A 23,941-nucleotide genomic window follows, 5' to 3' on the forward strand; every position below is an offset into this window, starting at 1 on the left:
CATCCTGTGTGTGCTTATATTATTGATCATAGTTTCACGTACAATGTCAAACATCATGACTTGCCATACTTTGGGTGAATCGCTATCACTGAAACTGCATAGCCATAAATGTATAAAGCAAAAATCTGCAGATTCCAGTTCAACGTGCCACCAGTAGAACGCAACACTGAAATACATAACACAAAATCAAATCCAAGCATGCTCATTTCACTTATAGCTAAATAAATATGTGCCTTAAGTCACTCAAGCTGGGTGTGAAACCACAAACTAGGAGTTTGTCTCAACTCTGCACTTTGCATATTTAATATGGACTGAGTGTACTCATGTGAAGTCCATCTTTCAAATCATGGCCAAGTTTCTAGAAGCGGCGAGGATTAAGCATTCAAAAAATTAGTATCCAAGAACAAAATTTGGCTGAGCACATGACCAGAACCTCAAAAATTGCTTCAAGGATTCCAGTCCAAAACTTTATATACATACTCTACAGGAGTCCAGATCAGATTTTCATCAGTCCTAAACATGTGAGACGCATCCTGCAAACTTGAACACTGGACCTCAGTGGTTTCATCCTTTGGACCCAAATGGACATCCCTCATGTCAATCCTCAACATGCTGAATTTCGCCCATGAGTATCCTTGAGCTCGTGACACTGAAACCTAATAAGGATGGATCAACAACCTTTTTGCCTTTCTTGCCTTTCTTCTTGTTGCTTCTATTGACAGAATTTGAGGTGTCAAGGTCGTCCCCTTCAAAAAACTTGCTGGACATGGACAGTAACCCTTCAGCAGATACTCCTTTTGTAACCGTGGTTGTGCTGCCAGTTCTCAGACTGTCCTTGATTACTGCTTCGCTTGGAGCAAAAAGCTGGGCCAAAGTGTTTTGAGGCAGTCGATCTTTCTGTCGCAGAAATTCAGCTTGAAAAGCTTCAACATCTGGCCCACGCCCTAGATAGCAAGATAAGTACTCCCCTGCCTCCTTGCTAGTTGGAAGAGCAATACAAAAGTCTAGCAAACTCATGTCTACAGCAGATAGTCAAGGATACAAAGATAATTCCAAAATATATAAGCATGTAAATGACTTGTAAGGTACTGACTTGAACCAGTTCTGTGAGACAATCATGAATGATTGAGGGTACTCCTCAGACTATTTCTGAAAGTTCACAGAATTGCCAAAAAGCAAATTCTAAATTCATAGCCTGAACTTATAGTATGGACATTCTAGCAAAAAAACATAAGGATACCATTACTCCCTGTAAGCTTTTTTATTTGTGCTTCACACCACTCGTGGAAAGCTTGACAGTCTGCAGTGGCAGTATCCACTGAATAATCTAATGGGACTGAACACACAAAACCAGTAAGCAACACAAAACTGTTTGTTTGTTTGGACAAATGAAGAAATAACAAATTTCCACTGACCTGTCACAGTTGGTGCTGGCAGCTTGCTGGATTTCTGTTTCTTTCCTTTAGCTGTACTCACTGAGGATTTTGTGGGTGCAGATACACCTGATAAGGATGGAAAGTCTGTGCTAACATTAGGGCCCGGCTCAGGAATCCCAACTTGGCCGGCAGGTTGAACAGTGTCCAAGGGCTCTTTCTTCGAGATAGATTTTGGCGTCTGACCCTTTTTAGAAGACATGTTTCCATTCTCAGGCCTGATGATCAGAATATGGTGAATTGTCAGGTTTTATAACATTACAGAGCAAATGAAAAGCATGGCAGGTGTCCATAAATCAAGCCCGTCTTTGATGTAATTATAAAACTGTACCATTCGGATTTAGAGGACTGCCTTCGATTTCCTCCACTACTTTTAAATACTTCTGTGTAGTCCCAGAACAACTCTTCGTCATCAAGGCTGTTCTTGGACTTTGAATTGCCAACAGACACTGTGACCTGTGATTGTGAGGAGCTCTGAACACTACTTGCTGGAGAAAGAGATGATGGTTGGGCTGCAGAGTTCTGCCAGGCTGCTCGAGTGTTGTTAGATGAGGATGATGTTTTGGCAATAGACGAGGCTTGAGCCAGCTGCTGAGATGCTAATAGGAGCTGTTTTCCATGCTCTTCTCTGGCTCTCTTTTCTGCTTCCTGTATTTCCTTGAGGGATACTGCAGACTTACGGTGTCTATCTGCATCAACAGTCCAGGCAGGCATCGATTGAGGGGCTGGGGATTCCTCCCTAGGCAAAAAGAAGTCGCCTAAGGAAGGACCTGGTGGTAGTGCAGGCAAAACTTCTTTCACAGGCTCTTGAATTTGCCGTGCTGCTGATGCTTTTGATGGAAGTGGTGGTGGTAAAACAGAGTCTGGTACCGATACAGGCACTTCCTTACTAGCTGGTACTTTCCCCTTTGAATTACGCTTTTTGCTCTTTTTCACCTCCTTAGGCTCCAAAAAGTCCTTGTCATCTGTTTCAGAGGAATGAGTAGCAGCAACTGCCAATTTGCCATCAAGGTAACCTAACTTAATGGAGTTCTCAGAGCTTTTCTTGACTGCAGTGCTTGCTGGCACCTCAGCATCAGCACGAGAAGATGCATGCAGGTCAGTTACCTTTGATGCAAGGGAAAAATCATCAGATTTCTCAGCTGTAAGACTCCTGGAATCGTGCACGTTTGATACACTTTTCCTGTTTTCAGACTTTTTCTTTGCAGTACTTATTGCTGATGTTTCACTATCTGCACGAACCAAATTGGCTTGGGGCATTTTGGATGGAAGTGCAGAATCATCAGATTTCTCTGTTCCACCAACCTTAGAATCATGCAAGCTGAGTGCACTTTTCTTGTTCATTGCATCTCTTAAAGTCTCTTCTTGGATTTCTAGGAAGGACTTCGAGATTTTGGAATCTACAGATGTCCAGGGATTAACTTTGGCCATTGTTAAAGAATTGGCCAAAGATTCGTCTCGATACTTGGATGACACATCCACTTCGACTTCGGCTTCTTGTTGAATTTCAAGCAGGGACTTTGGTTTTGGAGCCTCCGAGACCTTCCACACAGGCTGTAAATGGGTTTGGGAAACATATGGTTTCTGCTTTGAAGTCGGCACATCCAAAACCTTTTGGTTTGATGATGCTGATGGAGGTGCTACAGGAGATGACATTGTTACTTGAGAACTGACTAAGTTCTCTTCTCTCAATCCTACACTTGCTGATTGTAAGTTCTTAGTATCAAGGGACTCACTATGATCTAATTCCCTATGCTGAGATGATTCAAAGGAGAGTTCAATTTTGTTTTCAGACTGCACAGAATTTTTCAAATTTTCTGGCAAGCACGCATAACTAGAGGATGGTTGTGTTGTCATTTGTACATTGTCATTCTTAGCACATTCTTCCCGTACTTCTGGGCGTTCCAAGTATGGCACCTGGGTCAGAGATTGCTCAATATCCAAGGAACTAGGTAGCGACATCTCAAAAAGACTTGAGCTGTTCTGCCTGCCAACTCTTGTTGGTCTCTCATCATGCTGTGTTCCTAACTTGGGCAGTGGCACTTGTGGCCCAGGCAAGGGGCTCTTCTCTAATGGCAAGAGCATGTTGGTAATGACGTCTGGTAATGTCTGCACAGGCAACTCAGACACCTCCCTTTTAATCGCATCACCAGCATGTACATCAGGACATTCAGAGGATCGTCTTTGCACGGGTCTAAAACCTCCCTGAGTTTCCAAAAGGTGCTCCTGTGTGTGTACATTCTGTGCTGAAACTTCATGAACAGGTGCAGGTGAAGGATTTTGCCTGAGTTCATCCGAATCGAGAATTCCTGTTAAAGTTGTGCTTGGCTGCTGAGGGATCTGCCATACTGGCTGCAATAGGTCTTGTTGCTTCTCACTGATCAGTTCAGATGACAAATCTTGAGGAACTCTTGCTTGGAGGAACTGTTCCACAGGAGAACTTCCATACCCTGTGTGATGTAAGTTTGGCTCTGTCTTTCCACCATCCTGTGCCTGTCGTAATATTTGTTCAGCAAGGACATTTGGAGGTACACCAGAATGGGTAAGAGATTGAAGTTGCTCCAACACTGCCATCTGCTGTTGCTGTCTTCGCAGTTGTTCCACCAAAACAGGAGGATATGGTTGCTGCTGTTGCTGCTGCAACCTCAGTAATTGGTCCAGAACAGAGCCAGATGATGACAATGGAATGTGAGCTGTCTGCACTTGTGGTGATGGTTGTGTTAATGGGAGTTGATGATGCAATGCACCCAAGTTGATATCCTGTGTGAGACCTGAGGGTGAGGGTGTTTGCCCCAAAACTGCTGTCCCTGGCATTGCTTGCTGTAGAAGTAGTGGTGACAAAATTCTTTGCTGAAGTTGATTCATTTGTGACTGGTACGGAATGTTCATTGATTCATGGCCCAGCTGTTGCACTGTGTGTTGCCTGGACTGCTGCTCCAAGAGATGGGCTTTAAAAGGATCCAGTGCTCCATATTGCAGGCTTAGATTTGAGGGCAGGCCAGGATCCGGAGCACTGAACTCCGTGGCTGTGCAATTGGAGTTCGACAATGTAGGATGAAAGGTATCTACACTGTAATCAAAAGATGTAGAGCGGGCATGACTTGTCAATGAGGATGATATCTCTCCCATATCTTTGCTTGACCATTTCCTAGCAAGAAGGCTAGGCATTTTGCTTTGCGAGCTCTCCAAAGTGACTGCATCAACAGATGGAAAGCCTGACAACCTTTGAATGTTTCTTTCAAATACTGTATCCAGTTGGATTGCCTGACCTCCATGAGGCTCAAAAAAACTTTCTGCAATTGAAACATTTAAGCAAAGCACATTAGTCTTGCGAGACTCAGATTTTACCATTAATAAGGCATAGAACAATTTGGCATGTCCCCATATCCAGGTCTGTATGAAACTCACTAGACACCAAAGATAAACAAGTGCTGACCTGATTCTTGTCCAAAGGCTCCTGGCCCTGTTTTGCTGGAAGCATGAACTGGACGTTGGTGAGCATTGACTTTTGCGCTAGGCTCCTCAGATTGTTTGAGAGGATCAAATCCAGGCGGAACACGAGGCTTTGGCTTCAAATGAGGCATCATGTTGCCTAATGCTATGAAAGGAGCTCCCTCTGGGGCATCTGCAAGACGAACCGGCAAATCTATGCCAAAAAAGCCTGCTTCGAACCAGCCAATGATGTCGACTCCTAAAAAAGGTCCTTGAATTTGACCTTGCGGGTCAGTGTACACCAGAGAGAGATCTTCTGGTGATGCTACACAATTTGACCATCTCACACCCTCTTTCCTATCCTGATCTCTGGAAGAGGATGCATTTATGTTTCCACCACCTGCCACTAACTGATTGCTTCCATGAACTAAATGTTGCTCACCTCTAGCCAAAATTCCAGGTTTAGACACTCCACTGAATTCACTCCTTGAGTTTGGCATCATAGCACTCACCCTGAAATCTGCGTCTGCTTCTTCTGTCCTGTTGTCTAAAGTTCGTCCAGACCCCTCTTTATTTGTCACTGCATCCCCGGTAACTGGGCTGTAAGACCAAGAAGTGTCTTCTTTGACAAAGACCCTGTCATTCCTTCCAGTTTTCTCATCCTTGAAATCACCAGACCTGCTGCGTCTCCAAATTCCATCACTCCGAGAATCCTTTTTCCAACTCAAATCATCCCCATCTATATTTCTATTCCGCCTCCAAATATTGGCATCCCTTGCACCTACTAAATCCAGGAAAAGACAATATTTTAAAACCCTTGCATGGCAAAAGCATAGGATAACATTAGCCACCAATAATCTGTTACCTTCGGAATCTGTGCCTGAAGCACAAGCCTCAACACCTTCAACAGACTCAGCCACAGCTTTATATTTGGAAACCATACTATCTTTGGCACTGTGATCATTAACTGTCTGCAACTCAGCCGTCTCACCATCCACAAAATCACTATTCTGCTCCCTAAGACCTGGAGGATAAAGTGCACACATTATAAACTTGGTCTTGTATAACTATCTTGTAAAAGAGAAGCTAAGCTAAAAACTTATAACAATCTCTACCAGGACCTCTCCCACGTCCACGAGTTCGAACAGTCTCATCAGAGTTTCTCATACTGTTTGGATCCTTGCTTGCAGTCTGAGGAGTTCCACTGGTTACAATATCTCCCTTTCCTATACCTTCTAGGACAGCCTATAAAATCGATTGAAAATCAAGACTAGGTAGACCAGACAGTACTCTAGAAATACATTAAGTCAAAAAGATTACTTGGTCCATCTCAGAACATACAGCGGTTTAGTAGGAACTGTTTTACTTAGTACTATGATTAGGAATCAAAATACCTCCTCTTCTCTGTCAGGAGTGGAAAGGGCCAAAGGTTTCAGCGGTGGGGATGATGTGAGCTGATAAACTTCCACAAAGCCCTCAGGAAACTTTGTAAATGATGGCAAGGTACTGCTTTGTCGATAAATATCTAGTAGCTTGGACCTTGAATAACAAAAACCTTGGAAGTCACTGATGGAAGATGCCCCCACTGGACTAGAAAGTAAGTTGCCATTGCGGAGAGCACGACCAGGTGAAATGCCTCGGCCTCTACCTGTTGAAAAGCCACTAGACGGATTATCATTATGACTCCGTCCTGTACCAAATCCTGGAGCATGCTTTGGAGGTGAAACACCCAAAGGTGGAGCTTCTCCTCGGCCTCGGGAGTTGAAGGAAGGAGGTCGCCAAACATTCTCACGGGAAGAGGTATGATCACGCTCATTCTCTGACTTTATGTTCATTGGAGAAGTGTACTTTTCCTGATGCAGATCCAGTTCTTTGTCAGGTTCTGACCATCTGTCCCGACGTGCCTCATAATCTTTGTCTTCTGGTCCCCACTTGTTACTCCATTTGCTATCTCTGCGAGCTTCAAAGGTAGTGTCTCGTCTACTTTCACCTACATCTTTTGAAAGAGAGGTATCAAGCCACCGGTCTCCCTTCCGATGCTCGCGTCCATCCCTATCCCCCTCCTTCCACCTTTCATGTCGGTTAACAATTCCATTTTCCCGCTCCTCTTCAAGCCATAACTCTTTACGTGCACTGTCAGACTCCACAGACTTGGTGCGCCACCAATCCTTGCGATCGGTATCTCGGACCCCATCTCGCCAGCGTTCCTTGGTTGAAGAAGCAACTCCACTCCCGACTTGATGGGGTATGGCAAGCACATCCTGAGAAGCAAACAGTTCTATAAATGAGAATGTGAAGTTCCAGTCCTACAGGCATACACTATGAAGCCTGTACAAGAAGACAAGTGAAAATTAGTTAAACATGCTCAGCCAAAATCTACAAGCAAACATATGGTATCTATACAAGAGAACAACTACAACTGCTTGAAAAGATCGAAACCAGTCTACTCCATGCCAACTCTAAATCATTGATCATCGCTTCATGATTACATAACACACTGCAAAATCTCCCTCCCCCACAAACCCCCCTGTAGCCTAAACCAGGAAAAAAAAAAGATTCTTGTTGGCAGAAAAACCACTACAGAAGACTCATTATTAGTAAGTGAAAGCATGATGACAAGAATTCTTTCCTACCCTGAGTGAACCACACAAACTACTCTACAATGAAACGCAGGAATCTAGAAGAATATAGCAGTCTGATATATCACCGAAAACCCCATCTCTTTACAACGATTGATTTGTTTACAAGGATTGACATGTAGCAGTTTGAGATATCATCCAAAACCCCATCCATTTATAAGTATTGATTTTCTTATACCTAAGAGCCAAGCCATGCCTAAATAAATTTCACTTGCACAAGTTTACATAGTGGAGTTTAATAGTGCATGGTTGGTTTATTTTACCACTCTTAACTTTGTGTCAAAACTTTAGGGAGTTTATGGAGTACATCTAAAAGTACTCCATGAACTTGGAGAAGTCTAAAGACTTGACAATCATTGATTGGGGAAAATCATGTTCTCTCTCTTGAAGACCTTTTTCTCTCTCCTTTAAATGGGCCTTTCTCAGCTCAAACACCTTTAAGTCTATCAACTTGGGTGTGACATGGACCTAAATATGTGAATCAACTCCATGGTAATTATCTGTCTTGTATACAACTTTTAAATGTTTTCCACTAAATATACCCAAAGTATCGAAACAATGGTATAAAAAATATTTTACTCGAGTTTATCAAATCCATATTATGACTAATCACACGTTTAAAAACTCTTCATATCCATGACAAATATCCATGTTAAAAGAACAAAATTCTCATTGACACAGTAGTAAACAAGCAAACGCACAACCTAGGGTAGCTAACTTCTTTGACTTAAAGATACAACTCAATGGGAACCCCTTGTTGACTGGCTGCCCCTACTCACACTAAGTATTATCAAAATACTTTGCATACCTGTAGACATCCTCAAGCGAATGAAACAAATTGCAAAAAGATATCACGTATAGAGCAATGCTTGAGGATTGTCCAAGGCCATTGTTTTGTGCAACAGATCTTTAAACTCTTGTAAATATGCATCCAAGCTCTTTTTCTCCATATCAAGCTAAAATAATTTTTGAAAATTTTCAGTCCAATCATCACTCATAAAACATTTTCAAAAAATGGACTGAAAATCAGTCCACGTCACCACCTTAGAGCATAGCCCCACCCACCAAGCATACGCCTTCACCTGCAACATGATTTATATCTGCCCATTCCGCTGAGCATCATGGAGCTCATACAAATCAAAATATGCCAATCAATTTGGCCAATCATGAATCGACGTTTGTCTCATCACATTTCTTCTTCTCCCCTTAAAAGGGATCGGGCTTGAATTGAAGAGGCAGCGTCATGATGAAAGCAAGCACAAATAGAAAATGGGGAGTCCGCAGCTCAATCGATTGCCATTACATTTCCTTGACTTGAGTTTGAAGAATCGCCACAAGCGACAAATGTCCATTTCCATCGAATTTGAAAGAAGAAGAAACTTCGAGATATTGCCTATGCGTGTTTGGGTTAGTGAGCATCCTCCATGTGTTGAGATTAAGTAGGAGCAAGCGTATCAAAGAGAGAGACTCCATGAGAAGCCATGGTAGTGAGAAAGAATGAATAAAGCAAGAGAGCAAAAAGATTAAGAGAAAATGGGAAGTGTGTTGACTATATAAGGCCGATGTGGCCTATGAGACAAAATCTAGAATCCATGTCTAGTGTCATCTCATGAGCAAAGTGAAGATAACATTAAAGTAAGTAAGTGGCCTATGAAACAATACTGAGAATAGCTGCACGACAGGACTATGCTAGAGTAGAACAATTTCTAGTGTGTTCCATCAATAGAAAGAAAAGGAAAGCATAATCTAACAGAACTATTTACAAAAAACTATGGTGGAGACTATAGGCTATAGTTGGTCTCAAGATCTGCATGTGATCTCAGCTACGAGAGAGGGGGGAGGGGGGGATTGAGAGAAATAGGACTACAAACAAAGTGCATTTACCACCACGCAATCCCACAATCACCATAAGGAAAACCACATGTATCAACATGTTGAGACCCCCCCATGTTTGAACTACTGTCGCTCAATCCACACCCGCCGCCAAGTTCCCCGCTTGACTCACTGCCACCCCCAAACTACATTTGCTATCCAAGGTGATGGATTTCCCAAATCAAAAATGTCTCGAGCTCTTCTTACTAGAGCTACGCCACCACAGAGACCACCTCTTACACACCTAGGAGCAAAGACACAAAGCCACACACTAGCACATACTCACAGAGTTCTATAGAGCATCGATTAGTCCCTCCACTACAAAGCCCCCATCAGATCAACCGACTGCCCCACCACAAGGGACCAACCTAGACATAGCCACAAAGAGATGCACAACGCTTCAACCATACCCACCTAGTCCACACCTACTACACTGTCATCAAGGAAACATACCTCACTGCTTCAGCCTCTCTATACTAGATACACCCCTGAAAGAGATCTTGGGATGAAAGTGCCTCCTCAGCAATTCCACATTTCATCTAGCTTAGACATCATTTTGTACTCATCAACTATGTGTTGTTTATTGTTTATTTTCCATTTAGCTAGTCATAACATCAGATGACAGCTATTTTAAGACTTGGAAAATTCCTTGACTTTTCAAATGTTCCATTTTGGTCTTACAAGCCAATTTGACCTTTTGTAGATGTTAATATAACTATCTCTGTGTGTGTGTGTTTCTCACACCTCATCATCATGACAAACTTTCTCTCTCCCCGATGCTTATTATTGACAATAATGTTTTGTCTTTACATTAAACATAATGTTAACATTAAAATCAATACTAATATTAACATATACATTAAATGATAATATCATTGTAGCATCTAATGTTACATTAACATTAAAATGAATGGTAGTTTCCAATGATGATCTACCCTAGCCCTAGAGTAGCAACTCCCCGAACTCAAATCACGAGAACCATCGAAACTCTTACACACAAGCATCACCCCAATAGAAAAACCCAAGCACAACTACCAGACAAGAAACATACCTTGTCGTCATACCCACCACCCGCAACGCATGTCCCCCATGCACGCCCCTCTCGCTAGTAATGTCCCATACCACCCTAAACGAGATAAAGGTCTACATATCAAGCATGAGCCCTCACGCTTCCGTGAGCGAAAGTGGTTTTGCGTATGCCCTTGGATCTCACCTTCAATTGCAAGTTGACGCTCTAATACCAATGAAATGTTCCCCTAGAACCCAACTTACACATGAGACACAACACAACTCATATCCACAATAAAAGGGACCAAACATTAAACTCAAATCCTAGCCATAGAGCCAAATGGCCTCACCCCCAAGCCTAGGAGCTAGCAACACTGTGGCTCACGGCCACATCCCAAGAGTTGGCATCACATATCACCAACTAATCACACGATGAGTGTACACGATAATGCCTTGAGTTCTATAAATAAGACTCAATTGCCCTAACCCCGAAGTGCCCTTAGTACATTCCCACTAAGTCACTTCACAACTATTGTGACCAATGCTACTAGCACCCATCCAAATGTCCATAAACATAACAACTCGTATGGTCAATAGAGACTCATACATAAGCTATAAATTCTCCCACACTTCTAGAGAGATCTGAGTTGTCTAACAAGAGGTAGGCGCCAAAAGAACCTCTTTAGAAATGCATCGGAGAATATCAAAGTAGGCATGCAAAACATCCAGGTCTCAAGTAAGCATTGTTGCCTCATAGTTACCTTCATCCCAATCTTCTAGGATAGAGAGGGTATCCAAGGACATAAGATGGCTCCTGAAACAATGTACCATATGCGCTTCTACACAAACCAAGCCTTTACAACAACACTTCAAGTAAAGATAGTCATGTCCCTCTAGCTTTTCATAAATAGATCAACATGAGCGTACAATTTGAGATGAGGTATAGACAAGATAAAAGGAGTTAAGAGGTTGGGGAGATGACTTGGGAGACATTGTCCAATACCAAAAGTTCAACAATTCAAGCCATATAGTTCAAAACATCAAGAAGAACAAAAGCGAAGAGAGTATAGTAACAAACACATGACAACTGACACGTGATCTATCCTCTGAGATAATCAAGCTGAAAATGCAAACTCGACTAAAAATACAAACTAATAAAGAGCAAATTTGGAAAAAAGAAAGATTGAAAATGGTTGTAAACATAGCAAAATGTCAACCATTTTGGCAAAAAGCAAGTAGCAAATCAATCAAAATGCTAGCTTCCTCATTAAAATAGCAGCAAATCTCGTCAACACATACAAAACTGAAAAATGCAAGAGCAAGCTGCAAAAACACAAGCTTTAGTTAGACTAGTCCTCTGGGGCTGAAAACTATGGGCGAGCACTTAAGCAATTGCCTAGACCTACCCAAGGTTGTCATAACCTCTGGCGTCCAATTAGTACCATCCAATACTAGTACGGTACTAATTGCACTAATAAATCTTAAACCTACGTTTGATGCTACATCCTATTAAAAAAGGTGTACATATAATTTGTATAGTTAACAATCTTGGACTTAAAATTCATTTAGAGACTTTATTTTAAAGTAAATGCAAAAGAGAGTTGCAATTAGAGGGATAGAGGGATTCATAAAACAGGAAATGCACACACATGTGGATGCACATATACACACACACAAACTCTAGCACCCATGAGATGTCTTTTGCCAACACATTAATCCCTATTTTATTCTCAAAACAGCCCCAAAAAACATTAATATCACCAAGAATAAATGGCTTTAATTTTCAATAATAGGACAATATGTACCAAAATCCTGTAGAAATACCTTGGGTTGGGGGCATCCCAACCATCCTTGATTCGTTCATCACTTATTTAGCCACCAGCCCTCTACCCTCACACTAATGCCCATATCCATCTGGGGCTGCTGCTGATCATCAATCAGCTGTCATCATCATTTCAGCTGCCACCTGTTGAAGGGCATCGCCATCGCTGGAGGACCTGCTGCCAGGTGCTGTCCAGCCCGTCATGACCATCCAGAACTCCTACCATCTGATGTCATTGTTGTGATTACTGCTGCCTCCTGTCATCATCGCTTCAATTGCTGCCACCTGCACTATCCAATCTGTACAGCTGCATTTTTCATTCCGAACAGACCACCCAGCTGAAGTCATCACGTGTGCTGCCACAACCAGCTGACATCATCATCACCATCATTACAGCTGCGCTTTTCACCCACCTGCCTGCATTTTGCAGGCCACCATGACTTCGACATCTTACCAATTGTGGAGGACTATGTTTTGCTTCCTCTGCTGCCATCAACCTCATTATTCAGACTGGTGGGACTGCTGTTGCTGCATTTTGGGGTCCACACAAGTAAGACACATTTGGAGCTGTTCCGTAATGTCTCCAACACCACTCTCAGCTCACCTAGTCCCTAGTCCTCAGAGACATGGAGATCCGAGGACCCTATTGTATCATATTTGGCATATTCATTTACTCATTCATTCATTTGAATTGACTTCCATTGTTTGTCGTGCTTTTTCCATTTTTTTCAATCTATGCTCAAGCATTTCTTTACACTCTCAAGCCTGATTTTTTAGCTGTGTGATACAAGTGTAGATGTGGACTCGTTTTGTATGGGTGTGAAACTTGAGTATGCGTGTTTGTGTGTATAAGCGTGTATAAAAGACCAAGAAATTAAGACACAACCCTACCCCCTGACACAGTTTGGATTGAGCACAACATTTCCACATCCCAAGGGATCACAACAACCATTTCATGTCACTTATGACCACTAGTTGCGACGATAGCACATACGGCCTGGCGTAAGTTGTCTACACCACATGAGAAAATCATGACAGAGCTCATTGCGACACCAATGGTCACAAAGGCTCTCTTCCAAGTAACAACTTCTCTTTAAGAGACTATGGGCGCTCCTATAGCAAAGGTGCCCTCATTGGCACTCACATATTCCAAGCATATAATTCGCCAAAAAGGGTGACACCTAATGTCTCGCAGTACACATAGAAGTGCACCAAGTTGAGCTTACCTGCAGTGAGGAGTGACAAAATCACACAATTCAACTACAACCTTGATTGCCCCCACTTCAGGCTCAATCATCCTCGATCGAACCACGTGATGAAAATGGGCATTCCAAGGCTAGATATTGAGATGGTCTAGGTGAGTCTTGCACAGCACCTAAAGATAAGTCAATACTAGATATACTTCTAGCACACCTCATAAGAGGGTGGCCTATTTATATACTACGAGATCAAGGAGAGATATCAATCTCTCTTCCAAGATGACTTTTGGGCCACTATAATTTGTGGTTTGTATGAGGATCAAAGATGAATGCAGCTATTTCTTTTAGAGCTCAAACAAGAGACCTTTCAAAGAGATAGAGGTACAACATCTTAGATCCAACTAGACAGAGAATACTCGTGGTCTTCCTCACCACAACTTCTACCCAAGAGAGAGAGGTGCAGCATCTCTGTTGTAGGGACCGATTAAGCACGGAGATCGAGGCAGACAATCGTTACGCGCAATGAGATAGAGAGAGTGCAAGAGAGCAGAGTAGAGAGTAAGCACGTTTTCAGGTACAATGACGAGTATGTACCTTTAGGTTTTTAGATAGATATATATATGTAAGTATGTACCTTTAGGTTTTTAGATAGATATATATGTGTAAATACAAGTGCTAAGGGTGTGTTCACACCCGAGCACATTTAAAAGGACAAGGCCTTTATTCCCAACAACCTCCCACCTAAAGGCAATGTGCCCTAAGAGGAGAGAAGAATCAACTAAGTCTAGGTATGTACAAAGTTAAAACACGTATATCTATCCAACTCCCATCATCTGTCGGCAATGCGCAAACCGCTCTACTGGAAGACCCTTCGTGAGAAGGTCTGCAGGGTTATCATGTGTATGCACTTTGACAAGCTCAATGCTCTTGCTGTCAAGTACATCTCTATTGAAGTGGTACTTCACATGTATGTGCTTTGTCTTTGCATAAAAGACAAGATTCTGTGCTAGCATGATAGCACTTTGACTATCACAATGGAGAACATGTAACTCTGAGATGCTAAGCTCTCCCACCAGACGTGAAAGCCATAAAGCCTCCTTGCATGTCTCAATGGCAGTCACATACTCTAGCTCTGTAGTAGACAATGCAACACACTTTCGTAGCCTGGAGATCCAAGAGACTGCTCCTCCTGTGAAAGTAAACACATACCCAGAAGTAGACTTCCTGCAGTCCGCATGACTAGCATAGTCTGTATCCATAAAGCCAATAACAAATGCCTTCTGCTTTCCAAAGTAGATGCACAACTCCTTTGTGTCTTTGAGGTATCTCATAATACATTTCATTGCATCCCAATGCTTCTTGCCAAGGGTTGCCGTGTATCTGCTAACCACTCCCACTGCAAAGGCAATGTCAAGTCGTGTCGCAACCATAGCATACATCAAACTACCAACAACTGAAGCATACGGTATCTTGGCAATTTCAGCCTTCTCATCATCAGATGTAGGGTGGTGGGGGCATTGGTTAGCCCGAATGGCATGACTACATAGGCAAAGACGCCCCACCAGTGGCGAAGGCGGTCTGTCCTCTGCACTAAGTTTCACATATGGAGGCAATGGAACCCCAATTGTTTTCCCCCCCTCCATATTGAAACGCTGCAAAACTCTGGAGACATACTCTTGCTGAGATAGATAGAGTAAACATTTCGATCTATCTCTGAGTATTCGCATACCAAGAATGTGATTTGCATCACCAAGATCCTTCATGTCAAAGCTGCCATGAAGACTTTGCTTCAATGAATCCAAGGCATGAGTATCCCTGCCAGCAATCAGCATTTCATCAACATACAAAAGCAAGATAATCAAGCTACCATCTATTGCCTTCTTGGTGTACAAGCAGTGATCCACTTGACTTCTATGAAGTGTACAAGCAGTGATCCACTTGACTTCTATGAAAGCCTTGGGACTACATGAATGTATCAAACTTATGATACCATTCTCTTGGTGCTTGTTTCAGCCCATACAAACTCCTTTTGAGTTTACATATCATTTTTTTCTTCCCTTATTCAACAAACCCTTCAAGCTATTGCATATATATGTCTTCATGCAGATCACCATGTAAAAATGCAGTCTTTACATCCATCTGTATGAGCTCCATATGCTCAACTGCAACCAAGCCCAAAATGGTTCTCAATGTAGTCATCTTGACTACAAGAGAGAGAATCTCATCAAAGTCAATTCCATGCTGCTGCTTGTATCCCTTTGCAACCAATCTCGCTTTGTACTTTGGTGAGGAACCGGAAGTGACCTTCATCTTGTAAACCCATTTGCATGGAAGGGTTTTTTGCCCTTTAGGCAATTGCACCAAGTCCCAAGTGCCATTTTTTTCAAGAGATTCCATCTCTAACAGCATGGCTTTATACCATTTCTTGCTGTCATGTCTGTCCATTGCTTCCTTGAAGCAAGACGGTCCATCGCAGTCTATCAGCATGACATATTTAGCCACATTAATTGCACTAGGAACAAACCTGTCAGGATGTCTAGTAGCCCTAGACGATCTCCTAACCCAATGGTCATTGTTTGTTGGCTATTCTTGCAATTTTCCATTTTCAGTATGCTATCCTGGCATTTCAGCCTGCAAATCAACATTAACAGCTTGTCCTGGCTGTTCTTGCACATGTAATGGCTTATTTTCATGGGCAATAGTTTACACGTTCATTTACAGCAGGTATTTGCTACTGTACAACAGGCACATTTTGCTATCCAAAAGGTATTTCTTTCCGGAATACAACCCTACGGACCTTCTCAATCTTTTCAGGTTGTTTGTGCATGTGATCTTCCCGAAAGATAACGCCATTGCTGCGTACTACTTTCCTTTTCTCGGGATCCCACAATCTATAACCCATTTCACCCTCGTCACCATATCCTAGAAAAATGCATTTACAAGACTTTGGCTCAAGTTTGCTGCGTTTTTCTTTACAAATATGCACAAAAGACTCGCAACCAAACACTTTCAGATGAGCATATGAAGGTGGCTTGCCCGACCACGCTTCTTGGAGACCTGTTTGGTGACCGACTAATTAAGTGAACTGCTGTCATAACAACCTCTGGCCAAAAACTATGGGATAATGTAGCATGAGACAGCATCGTACGGACCTTATCCTGTATGGTCCAATTCATACGCTCTGCAACTCCATTTTGGGGCGGATTATGAGGGGCAATGAGCTCTCTCTTTATCCCTTTGCTGTCACAAAATGCCTAAAAGGCCTTGCATACATATTCCCCACCATTGTCAGAGCGAAGACACTTAAGTATCTTATCTGTCTGATTTTCAGTCAATGCCAATAATTTTTTAAACGTATCAAGCACTTCATCCTTGCTACGAATAGGGTAAACCCATACTTTCCATGTAGCATCATCGACAAAGGTGACAAAATATTTCTTTTCCCCTAAAGATAATCCTGGCATTTGACATACATCCGAATGTATTAACTCTAGAGGAGAAGATTTCAAAGAAATAGACTTTTTGTGAGACGTCTGTGCATGTTTGCCATAAACACAATGATCACAATGCTCAAAATCAGCATAACGAAGACAAGGCAAGTAACCCAAACGAGAAAGCACTTTCATTCTTGTTTGACTCATATGTCCCAACCGGCCATGCCACAAAGAAATGCTTGGCTACTCAATCATGGCAACAACATGGTCACGCACACCAGATACATGAAGTGGATACAAAGTATCACTCTTACAACCTCTGGCAATAACCCTAGATCCCTTACAAATCTTCCATTTTCCATCACCAAAGGTGGTATGAAAACCATCATCATCTAGCTGCCCTGTGCTTATCAGGCTCTTCTTGAGCTGAGGTACATGCCTTACATGCTGAAGTGTAAAGACAAAGCCATGCTGAAACTGTAACTGCACACTGCCAATACCTACAATCTCACATGCATAGTTGTCTCCAAGATGGACAACACCATGTCGACCCCCTGTATAGACGGAAAACCACTCACGATGAGGGGAGACATAAAAGGAAGCACCTGAATCAAGAATCCAAGTATGCATATCATCATCTGTATCTGCAAGTAAAGCATGTGCACCAAAGTGTGAAGAGACAAAGAGTACATCACTCCCACTGTCACTGTCATGAGTGACTCTGCATTCACCTCTTCAATTTTTACACTGCTCTTCTTAGGCTAACTGTCCTTCTCTTCCTTGCTATCATTTGTCTTCTGGCCTTTTCCTTTCTCTTTCTTCCATTTATAGCAGTGATGTTTAAAGTGACCCTTCTTGCCACAATGATGGCATTCAACATCTTTGCCACGTGATATACTGCGTCCCTTGCCATCATATTTGCCCTTTTGCTGTGATCTGCCCCTAGTATGCAAAGCACGGGAAAACTTACTGGATACATTGCTCTGCCGATTCATCTCTTCCATAAGTAGAGCACTCTCTACATCAGCATACAAAAGGATCACATTAGAATTGCTCATAGCAGTCCTAGATGTATCCCAACTCTCTGGTAGAGTGCAAAGCAGGAAAGTAGCCTTAAATTCCTGATCAATCATGAACTTCAAGGCAACCAGCTGGCTGAATATGGAGTTAAACTCACTCAAGTGAGTAGACATTGCTGTACCTTCTTTCATACGCAAATCCATAAGCTTTTTCAGCCAATACACTTTGCTTGCAGCATTCTTCTGTGCATACAGTTCTTCCAGTCTAGTCCATATAGCATATGCAAAATCCAAACCTTCAATGTTGAAGAGCAAGGCATCAGAAATCGATAGCTCTAAGATTGAGCGTGCAAGCTCATTCAACTCATTCCAATCGTCCTGATCCATGTGCGCAGGCTTTGCCCCTTTGGTTTTGATCGGCTTTACCTCCTTTTGTAACAAGATATTGTAACACTATTTTTGCCACACTGCAAAATTATGTGCGCCTTCAAGTTTCTTTATGTGCATCAGATTACTGCTGTCATTGCTGCCAGCCATGATTTTCAGTCCAAATGTGACCAAAAACCAGCAAATGCAAGCCCAAACTATCACCCAAGTTACCAAGGTACAAGTTTCTTTATGTGCATCAGATTACTGCTGTCATTGCTGCCAGCCATGATTTTCAGTCCAAATGTGACCAAAAACCAGCAAATGCAAGCCCAAACTATCACCCAAGTTACCAAGGTACAAACAAGTACCAATCAGCAATAAATGACCACCCAAAAGCACAGATTTCAAATCTGTAATTAAATTTTCAGAAGCACCAAACCATGTGCTACAGCATTATCCAACAGATTACAGCTGTTCCAAGGGCATGTGCATCACATTACATGCGGAATCCCAATATATCAGCTGCAATTTCTGTTATACATGTACCCACGGGCATAAAATTTGACACAAACGGTCAAAAGCCCCAAAATTTTGTGCTCGAAGCATCAAATACACATCTGCATTTCCTCTGTCATGCATAGAACAGGCCAATTTTGCCAAAATAGAGCAATTTCAGCAAAACCCCCAAATTTTACAAAGTATTGATGTCCAAATTGCGCGGGATTCAACCTGCATGTACATAAAATGCCCAAATGCAGCACAGATTTTGCCCGAACTGCAAAAGCCCCAAAATGCACGGGGTCCAATGTGACTCAATGTCGAGAAATCGGGTTAATTTCATCCCAATTTGCGCATGTACATTAAAAGCCCCAAATGTCAAGGACAAAATGTCACAAATTCCTGCAATTTCAAAGACAGATATCACTGTTGCATCTTGCTCGCACCAAATCTGGACAAATCCCCAAATTTTCCAAGTCCTACGTGTACTAATTTCAGTGAAATTGAAAGAATTTCACTAAAATGTGAAAAGCCCCAAAATTCCTGGGCAAATGTGCACCGACTTTGCAATTTCTGAGTCAAATTGTCCGATTCTGTGTTGAGATCCCCAAATTCGGGAAAAGCCCCAAATTTCTGGGCCAATTATGCACAGATCTGAGATTCTGTGCTTGCGCGCGCAAAATCCCGTCAGTGGGTAAAAGAAATGTCAAAAAAAAGATTGAATTTTTCAAAAAATTCTGACGGGTCCATTGACCCACCACCTGCCAAGCATCGCGTGACGGACGGCCCGCTGCAGTCGCCGTCAGCAGAAGTCGCTGCAGTCACCGTCAGCAAAAGTCGTTGCAGTTGTCATCAACAGAAGCCGTCCCGCCCTGGCTGTCGCCCGCTGGTCGTCAGCACAGCAATGAAGTCACTGTCACCAGGCTGTAGCGCTGGACACGAAGTCCAGTTGTCTGCGACTGCTGCCCATCACACCTGCTGCTGCCCACTGCTGCCCTCTGGTCCACGCTGGACCAGCTGCCTGGTCCTGCCCTTCTCACTGGTCACCTACGACTGTTTCCTCCTCCTTGTCTGGCGACGGACACACACTCAACTGCTGTACATGAGCTGCCTCAGCTGCTGTACATGAGCTGCCTTTGACCTCGAGGAGTTTGTAGGGACTGATTAGGCATGGAGATCGAGGCAGAAAGTCGTTACGCGCAGTGAGAGACAGAGAGAGTGCGAGAGAGCAAAGTGGAGAGTGAGCACGTTTCAAGTACAATGACGAGTGTGTACCTTTAGGTTTTTAGATAGATATATGTGTAAGTACAAGTGCTAAGGGTGTGTTCACACCCGAGCACATTTGAAAGGCACAAAACCTTTATTCCCAACATCTGTGTGCATGCACACACCCCTCCCTCGAGAGCCATCATCACCCACCATAAGAGGCATCCACCCACACACGAGGCTAGATTATTAGAACAATAGAGCAACCACCAAGACAAGCCTACTTTACCCCGATGGCAACATGATGCCAATACTTCATAGGACTAGACTTAGCTAGATCTCCTTGTCAAACTTAGTGAGATCTAGTTAGTGGGATAATATGATTTTACTTTGCTTTTATCCCATTATAATATTATATCTTGTACATCATGATGAGAGCATTCACTTATCCCAAACCCCTCCCTCCATCTCTATCATGTTACCTCACTCTTAAAGTGTATGGACATTGGACACCTTTCTCTCTTCCACACTTGCCTATTGAAAAGAGAACTTTGCAAAGACTTTGCAACAAATTGGCCCAGCAATACCAAAGTACCAATCTTGCAAGCTAGAGAACTTATGCTTCCCTGTGACTACAAGACTACCATGGTTGGTCATATGCTAGTCAAGCTTACTGGACCGACTAGTGCATGAGTTGAGCAAATTGATAGAGATGTCCAAGAATCAAGCATGTGTACAAATGGGGTCCAAGGAAGAGTTTTCTACTCTTGACCACCATATGACCCAAGGCAAATATATTATTAATTTGGTCTTCCGAGTAGCAAATAATATTATACCTTGAACCAAATCAATAAGAACCTCCCTTTGGAAAATTTAACAAGTGGCAGCCTTTCCAAATGGATTTCCAGCATTATCCACACTATTATATTAATTTTTAGTCTAAAATTACTGAAAATTAATATTATAATTATTTCGATGCCCAAACAATAGTCTAACTAGCCAATAATTAAATTGCCTAAGCCACTTCATCTCCCGAGTGTCCCTGTGCTATTTTTGACCATCAGATCAACGTTAATCTCTAGTATCACCAACTGACACTTGTGGCCAAATAAATAACTTAGGTCAATAGCTAGCATCAAATACCACCTAGTATCTGTGCGACATAACTAACTACAACTTTTGCCTTTGACATCTACGCATTTCTTCAAGTCCTAGGCTCATTAATTCGCACTAACCTTAGCTACACCTCACATGTGCAACATTTACTTAAACATGTGATTAAAAATTGATCCACATGTTAGGTGAGGCTTGCAAAAATACATGTCCGTAAGCTTGGTCTCTTTTCCTCCTCTTGCTCTCTATTTAGATACTTTATGTCTACCTGAATCAGCTACTACCTCAAGTCTATCATGTTGAGCTGAAACATGCTTTTCAATTAATTAGCATCTTTAAACAACCCCAAAACACACTTAATTAATGAAAAACGCAAAAGTGGTGAGTGGTTTGAGAGAGCTTCAATGGTCCCCCAAAATCCTAATTTTTGGGACACCCTTCAACATCTATAAATAGACAAGTTACCCGCAATTGAACCTTATCCCTTTTGTGCAAGTTCTCACTCCTCTACTGTGTTTGATCCATCTGCCATCGCCAGCCCCCAAATTGCCTTCTTGCTGCCTTTGATTCTCCATCAGCCAAGCGACAGGTGGTAACAATCCCTCTTCATCAAGCACAGTGTGCAGCCTTCATTTGGAATTTTCTCCCTCAAGCTACAACTGGCAACAATCTCCTACTTGCCGATGGCCCTCCTACAACTACATTTGCACCTTCCTCTCAATCTTCTGACCCTCCTTTAATGATCAATGTTTGGTGTGTTTCCTCGCTTCCACACTCTCACTGGTGGTCAAAACACTTGGAATCCATTCCGATGGACATCGCTCTCTGACACTCCATTGCTCTACCCTTGGGCTCTTACATTCATTAACAGCATTCATTCACTTCAAAGTTTCTTCTATCTGTGTTTGAGTTTTGTGTTTTGCATTTAGGGTTTAAGTTTTGCTTGTCACTGTCTAAGTCTTTGTGTTTCGGTCTTAGTCATACATATTGTGTTTCCTCAATGTAAACCCTATCATATCTTCACATGGTATCAGAGCCGGTGCTCTTCTAAAGAGTATCCTGTAATGATTGTAAAGGCTAGTCTTTGTGCGAGACTCACACGCAACTCAATTCAAACTCATAATGTCTCAGGCACCTTCTTCTTTACATCCTATAACACCCTCTCAAGCTTCTCCATCCTTGGAGGCTCTGAGAAGGCATTATGGTCTCAAGCAGAAGGTAGACACACCTTCACCTTTACCAACTTCTTCTTCTCGTTTTGGTCATCTTACAAATGAGGAGTTTGAGGAGTACTTGCACATCATGTACAGTCAAGTTTACACCACTCCAACGAGTGCTACTACTCAGTCTAGACCGATTGGTGAGACTAGTCATCTCTCTCCTCTTAGAGGGACCACAAAATTTGGCACATCTGGCGATCCATCTCCTTCATTTCAGCCAAGCCTTATGTCAGGTTCATATAACCCTTTTGAATCATATGAGCCAAAACCCTCTCCTATTTCTTCTTTTGTTGTGCAAGATCCAAATGACTTTCAATATGTTAACTTTAATAGAGGAGACTCTCGATGCAAATACCCTTCATCAAGTATATCTTTACGATCTGTTTCATTTGAGCAAGTAAACCACACTTCTCAACTCCCTCCTGTCCCGCCACTATCTCCTCCACATTTTAATCTACTTACATCTTCATTTCAAAATCTTGGATTGCACTCCACTTCCACTCAAAGCACACTAGGGATTGGCTCTTCCATCTCAGCTCCTAGCACTTTCTCATTTCCCATCCCACCATCTACCCACTCTCCATTCACCCCACCTCTCGGTTCATTGTTAGGGGGACATTTAACATCATATCTTCCACATACCCCCACTTTACCACATTCTTACCCTCTGCGATGGCTGTGTTGGGCATCCCCCTCACTATCCCTGAACATTCACAACCCCCCCACACAACCTTTTAGACACAAGGATATCCATCCTCTGCTAATGGACTATTGCTGCACATCCCTTGGGTCACTTCTACACAGGGATTTGCACCCTCTACTCCGCATGTCCCTATCCCTCCACCCTCGACTCCTCGTGCGGTTACCATGTCCATATCCAATCCACCCATGCCCACATTTGAAACCATTGTGCACACTTCTCGTAGCATGTGCATGGTGGATACTCTAGGATCCCTTCCCACGTATTCTCCACTCCACTACCCTATCCCCCTATCCACCCTATCCCCATTACACACCCTCTCTATCTCCTAGCACTACCACTCCTGTTGCAATAGCCAAGAATGCCTTCACGGATAAGACCCATTTTAACAGGTCGAATTTAAACACCTAGTAGAACTTCATGCAACAAGTGCATCAATCCTACGGACTTTGGGACCTCATCATTGGTACAACGGACCCTCAATTAGCTCACCCTAATCACATCTGTCAATAGAGAGCCTGCAATGCCACAACCAATGTTGAGTTGATGCAGGTCTTGCTTCTTGAGTTTCATTCTCAATTATAACATTTTCCCCTCGTCTCTAAGTACTAGAGTCATCTCATTGACCGTTATGTGGCAAGAGATCACACTCAACATATCAATCTCAATGTTGAGCTTCAAGAGTTTTCTATTAGGAAAGGGAAACATCTAACAGTCAAGCTGGCTGAATATCAACAATTGCTCACTAAGTTTGCCACTACTAGCTCCCCGAAATCAAACAGGGATCAAGTCATGTCTTCTTGAACAAGTTGCCCGACAAATACTTCCATTCTATCCAACACATTATCTCACTACCCAAATTGCAACCTTCTACAAATTTGAGTGTCAATTCTTACATTACACAAGGATGCATGATCAAGTCCACAAGAAATTCTCCCCACACATCCATTCTAAGGGGTGAGGATTGGTTGCCTCTT

The 23,941-nt window shown here is 42.6% G+C and overlaps 1 protein-coding gene across 3 annotated transcripts in view; it reads right to left on the minus strand.

The window, feature by feature from the left end:
• Window positions 1-274: 274 nt before the first annotated feature.
• Window positions 275-23,941, minus strand: part of LOC148019023 (uncharacterized) — a 62,168-nt gene continuing 38,501 nt past the window's right edge. The window contains exons 3-10 of one of the 3 annotated variants that reach the window (XM_087701566.1): window positions 6,260-7,126; window positions 5,987-6,110; window positions 5,731-5,889; window positions 4,870-5,649; window positions 1,765-4,726; window positions 1,416-1,651; window positions 1,241-1,336; window positions 275-1,019 (exon numbers count right to left, since the gene is read on the minus strand). In XM_087701566.1, the coding sequence (XP_087557692.1) occupies window positions 598-1,019; window positions 1,241-1,336; window positions 1,416-1,651; window positions 1,765-4,726; window positions 4,870-5,649; window positions 5,731-5,889; window positions 5,987-6,110; window positions 6,260-7,126 (5,646 nt within the window). In that variant the 3' untranslated portion in view covers window positions 275-597. Of the gene's footprint in view, window positions 1,020-1,240; window positions 1,337-1,415; window positions 1,652-1,764; window positions 4,727-4,869; window positions 5,650-5,730; window positions 5,890-5,980; window positions 6,111-6,259; window positions 7,127-23,941 lie in introns of all 3 variants that reach the window. The other 2 variants (XM_087701565.1, XM_087701564.1) reach the window with 2 other exon arrangements.

Source organism: Lygodium microphyllum, chromosome 20, assembly GCF_053477565.2.
Source record: "Lygodium microphyllum isolate KBCC chromosome 20, Lygodium_microphyllum_v1.1.10, whole genome shotgun sequence".
Lineage (NCBI taxonomy): Eukaryota > Viridiplantae > Streptophyta > Polypodiopsida > Schizaeales > Lygodiaceae > Lygodium > Lygodium microphyllum.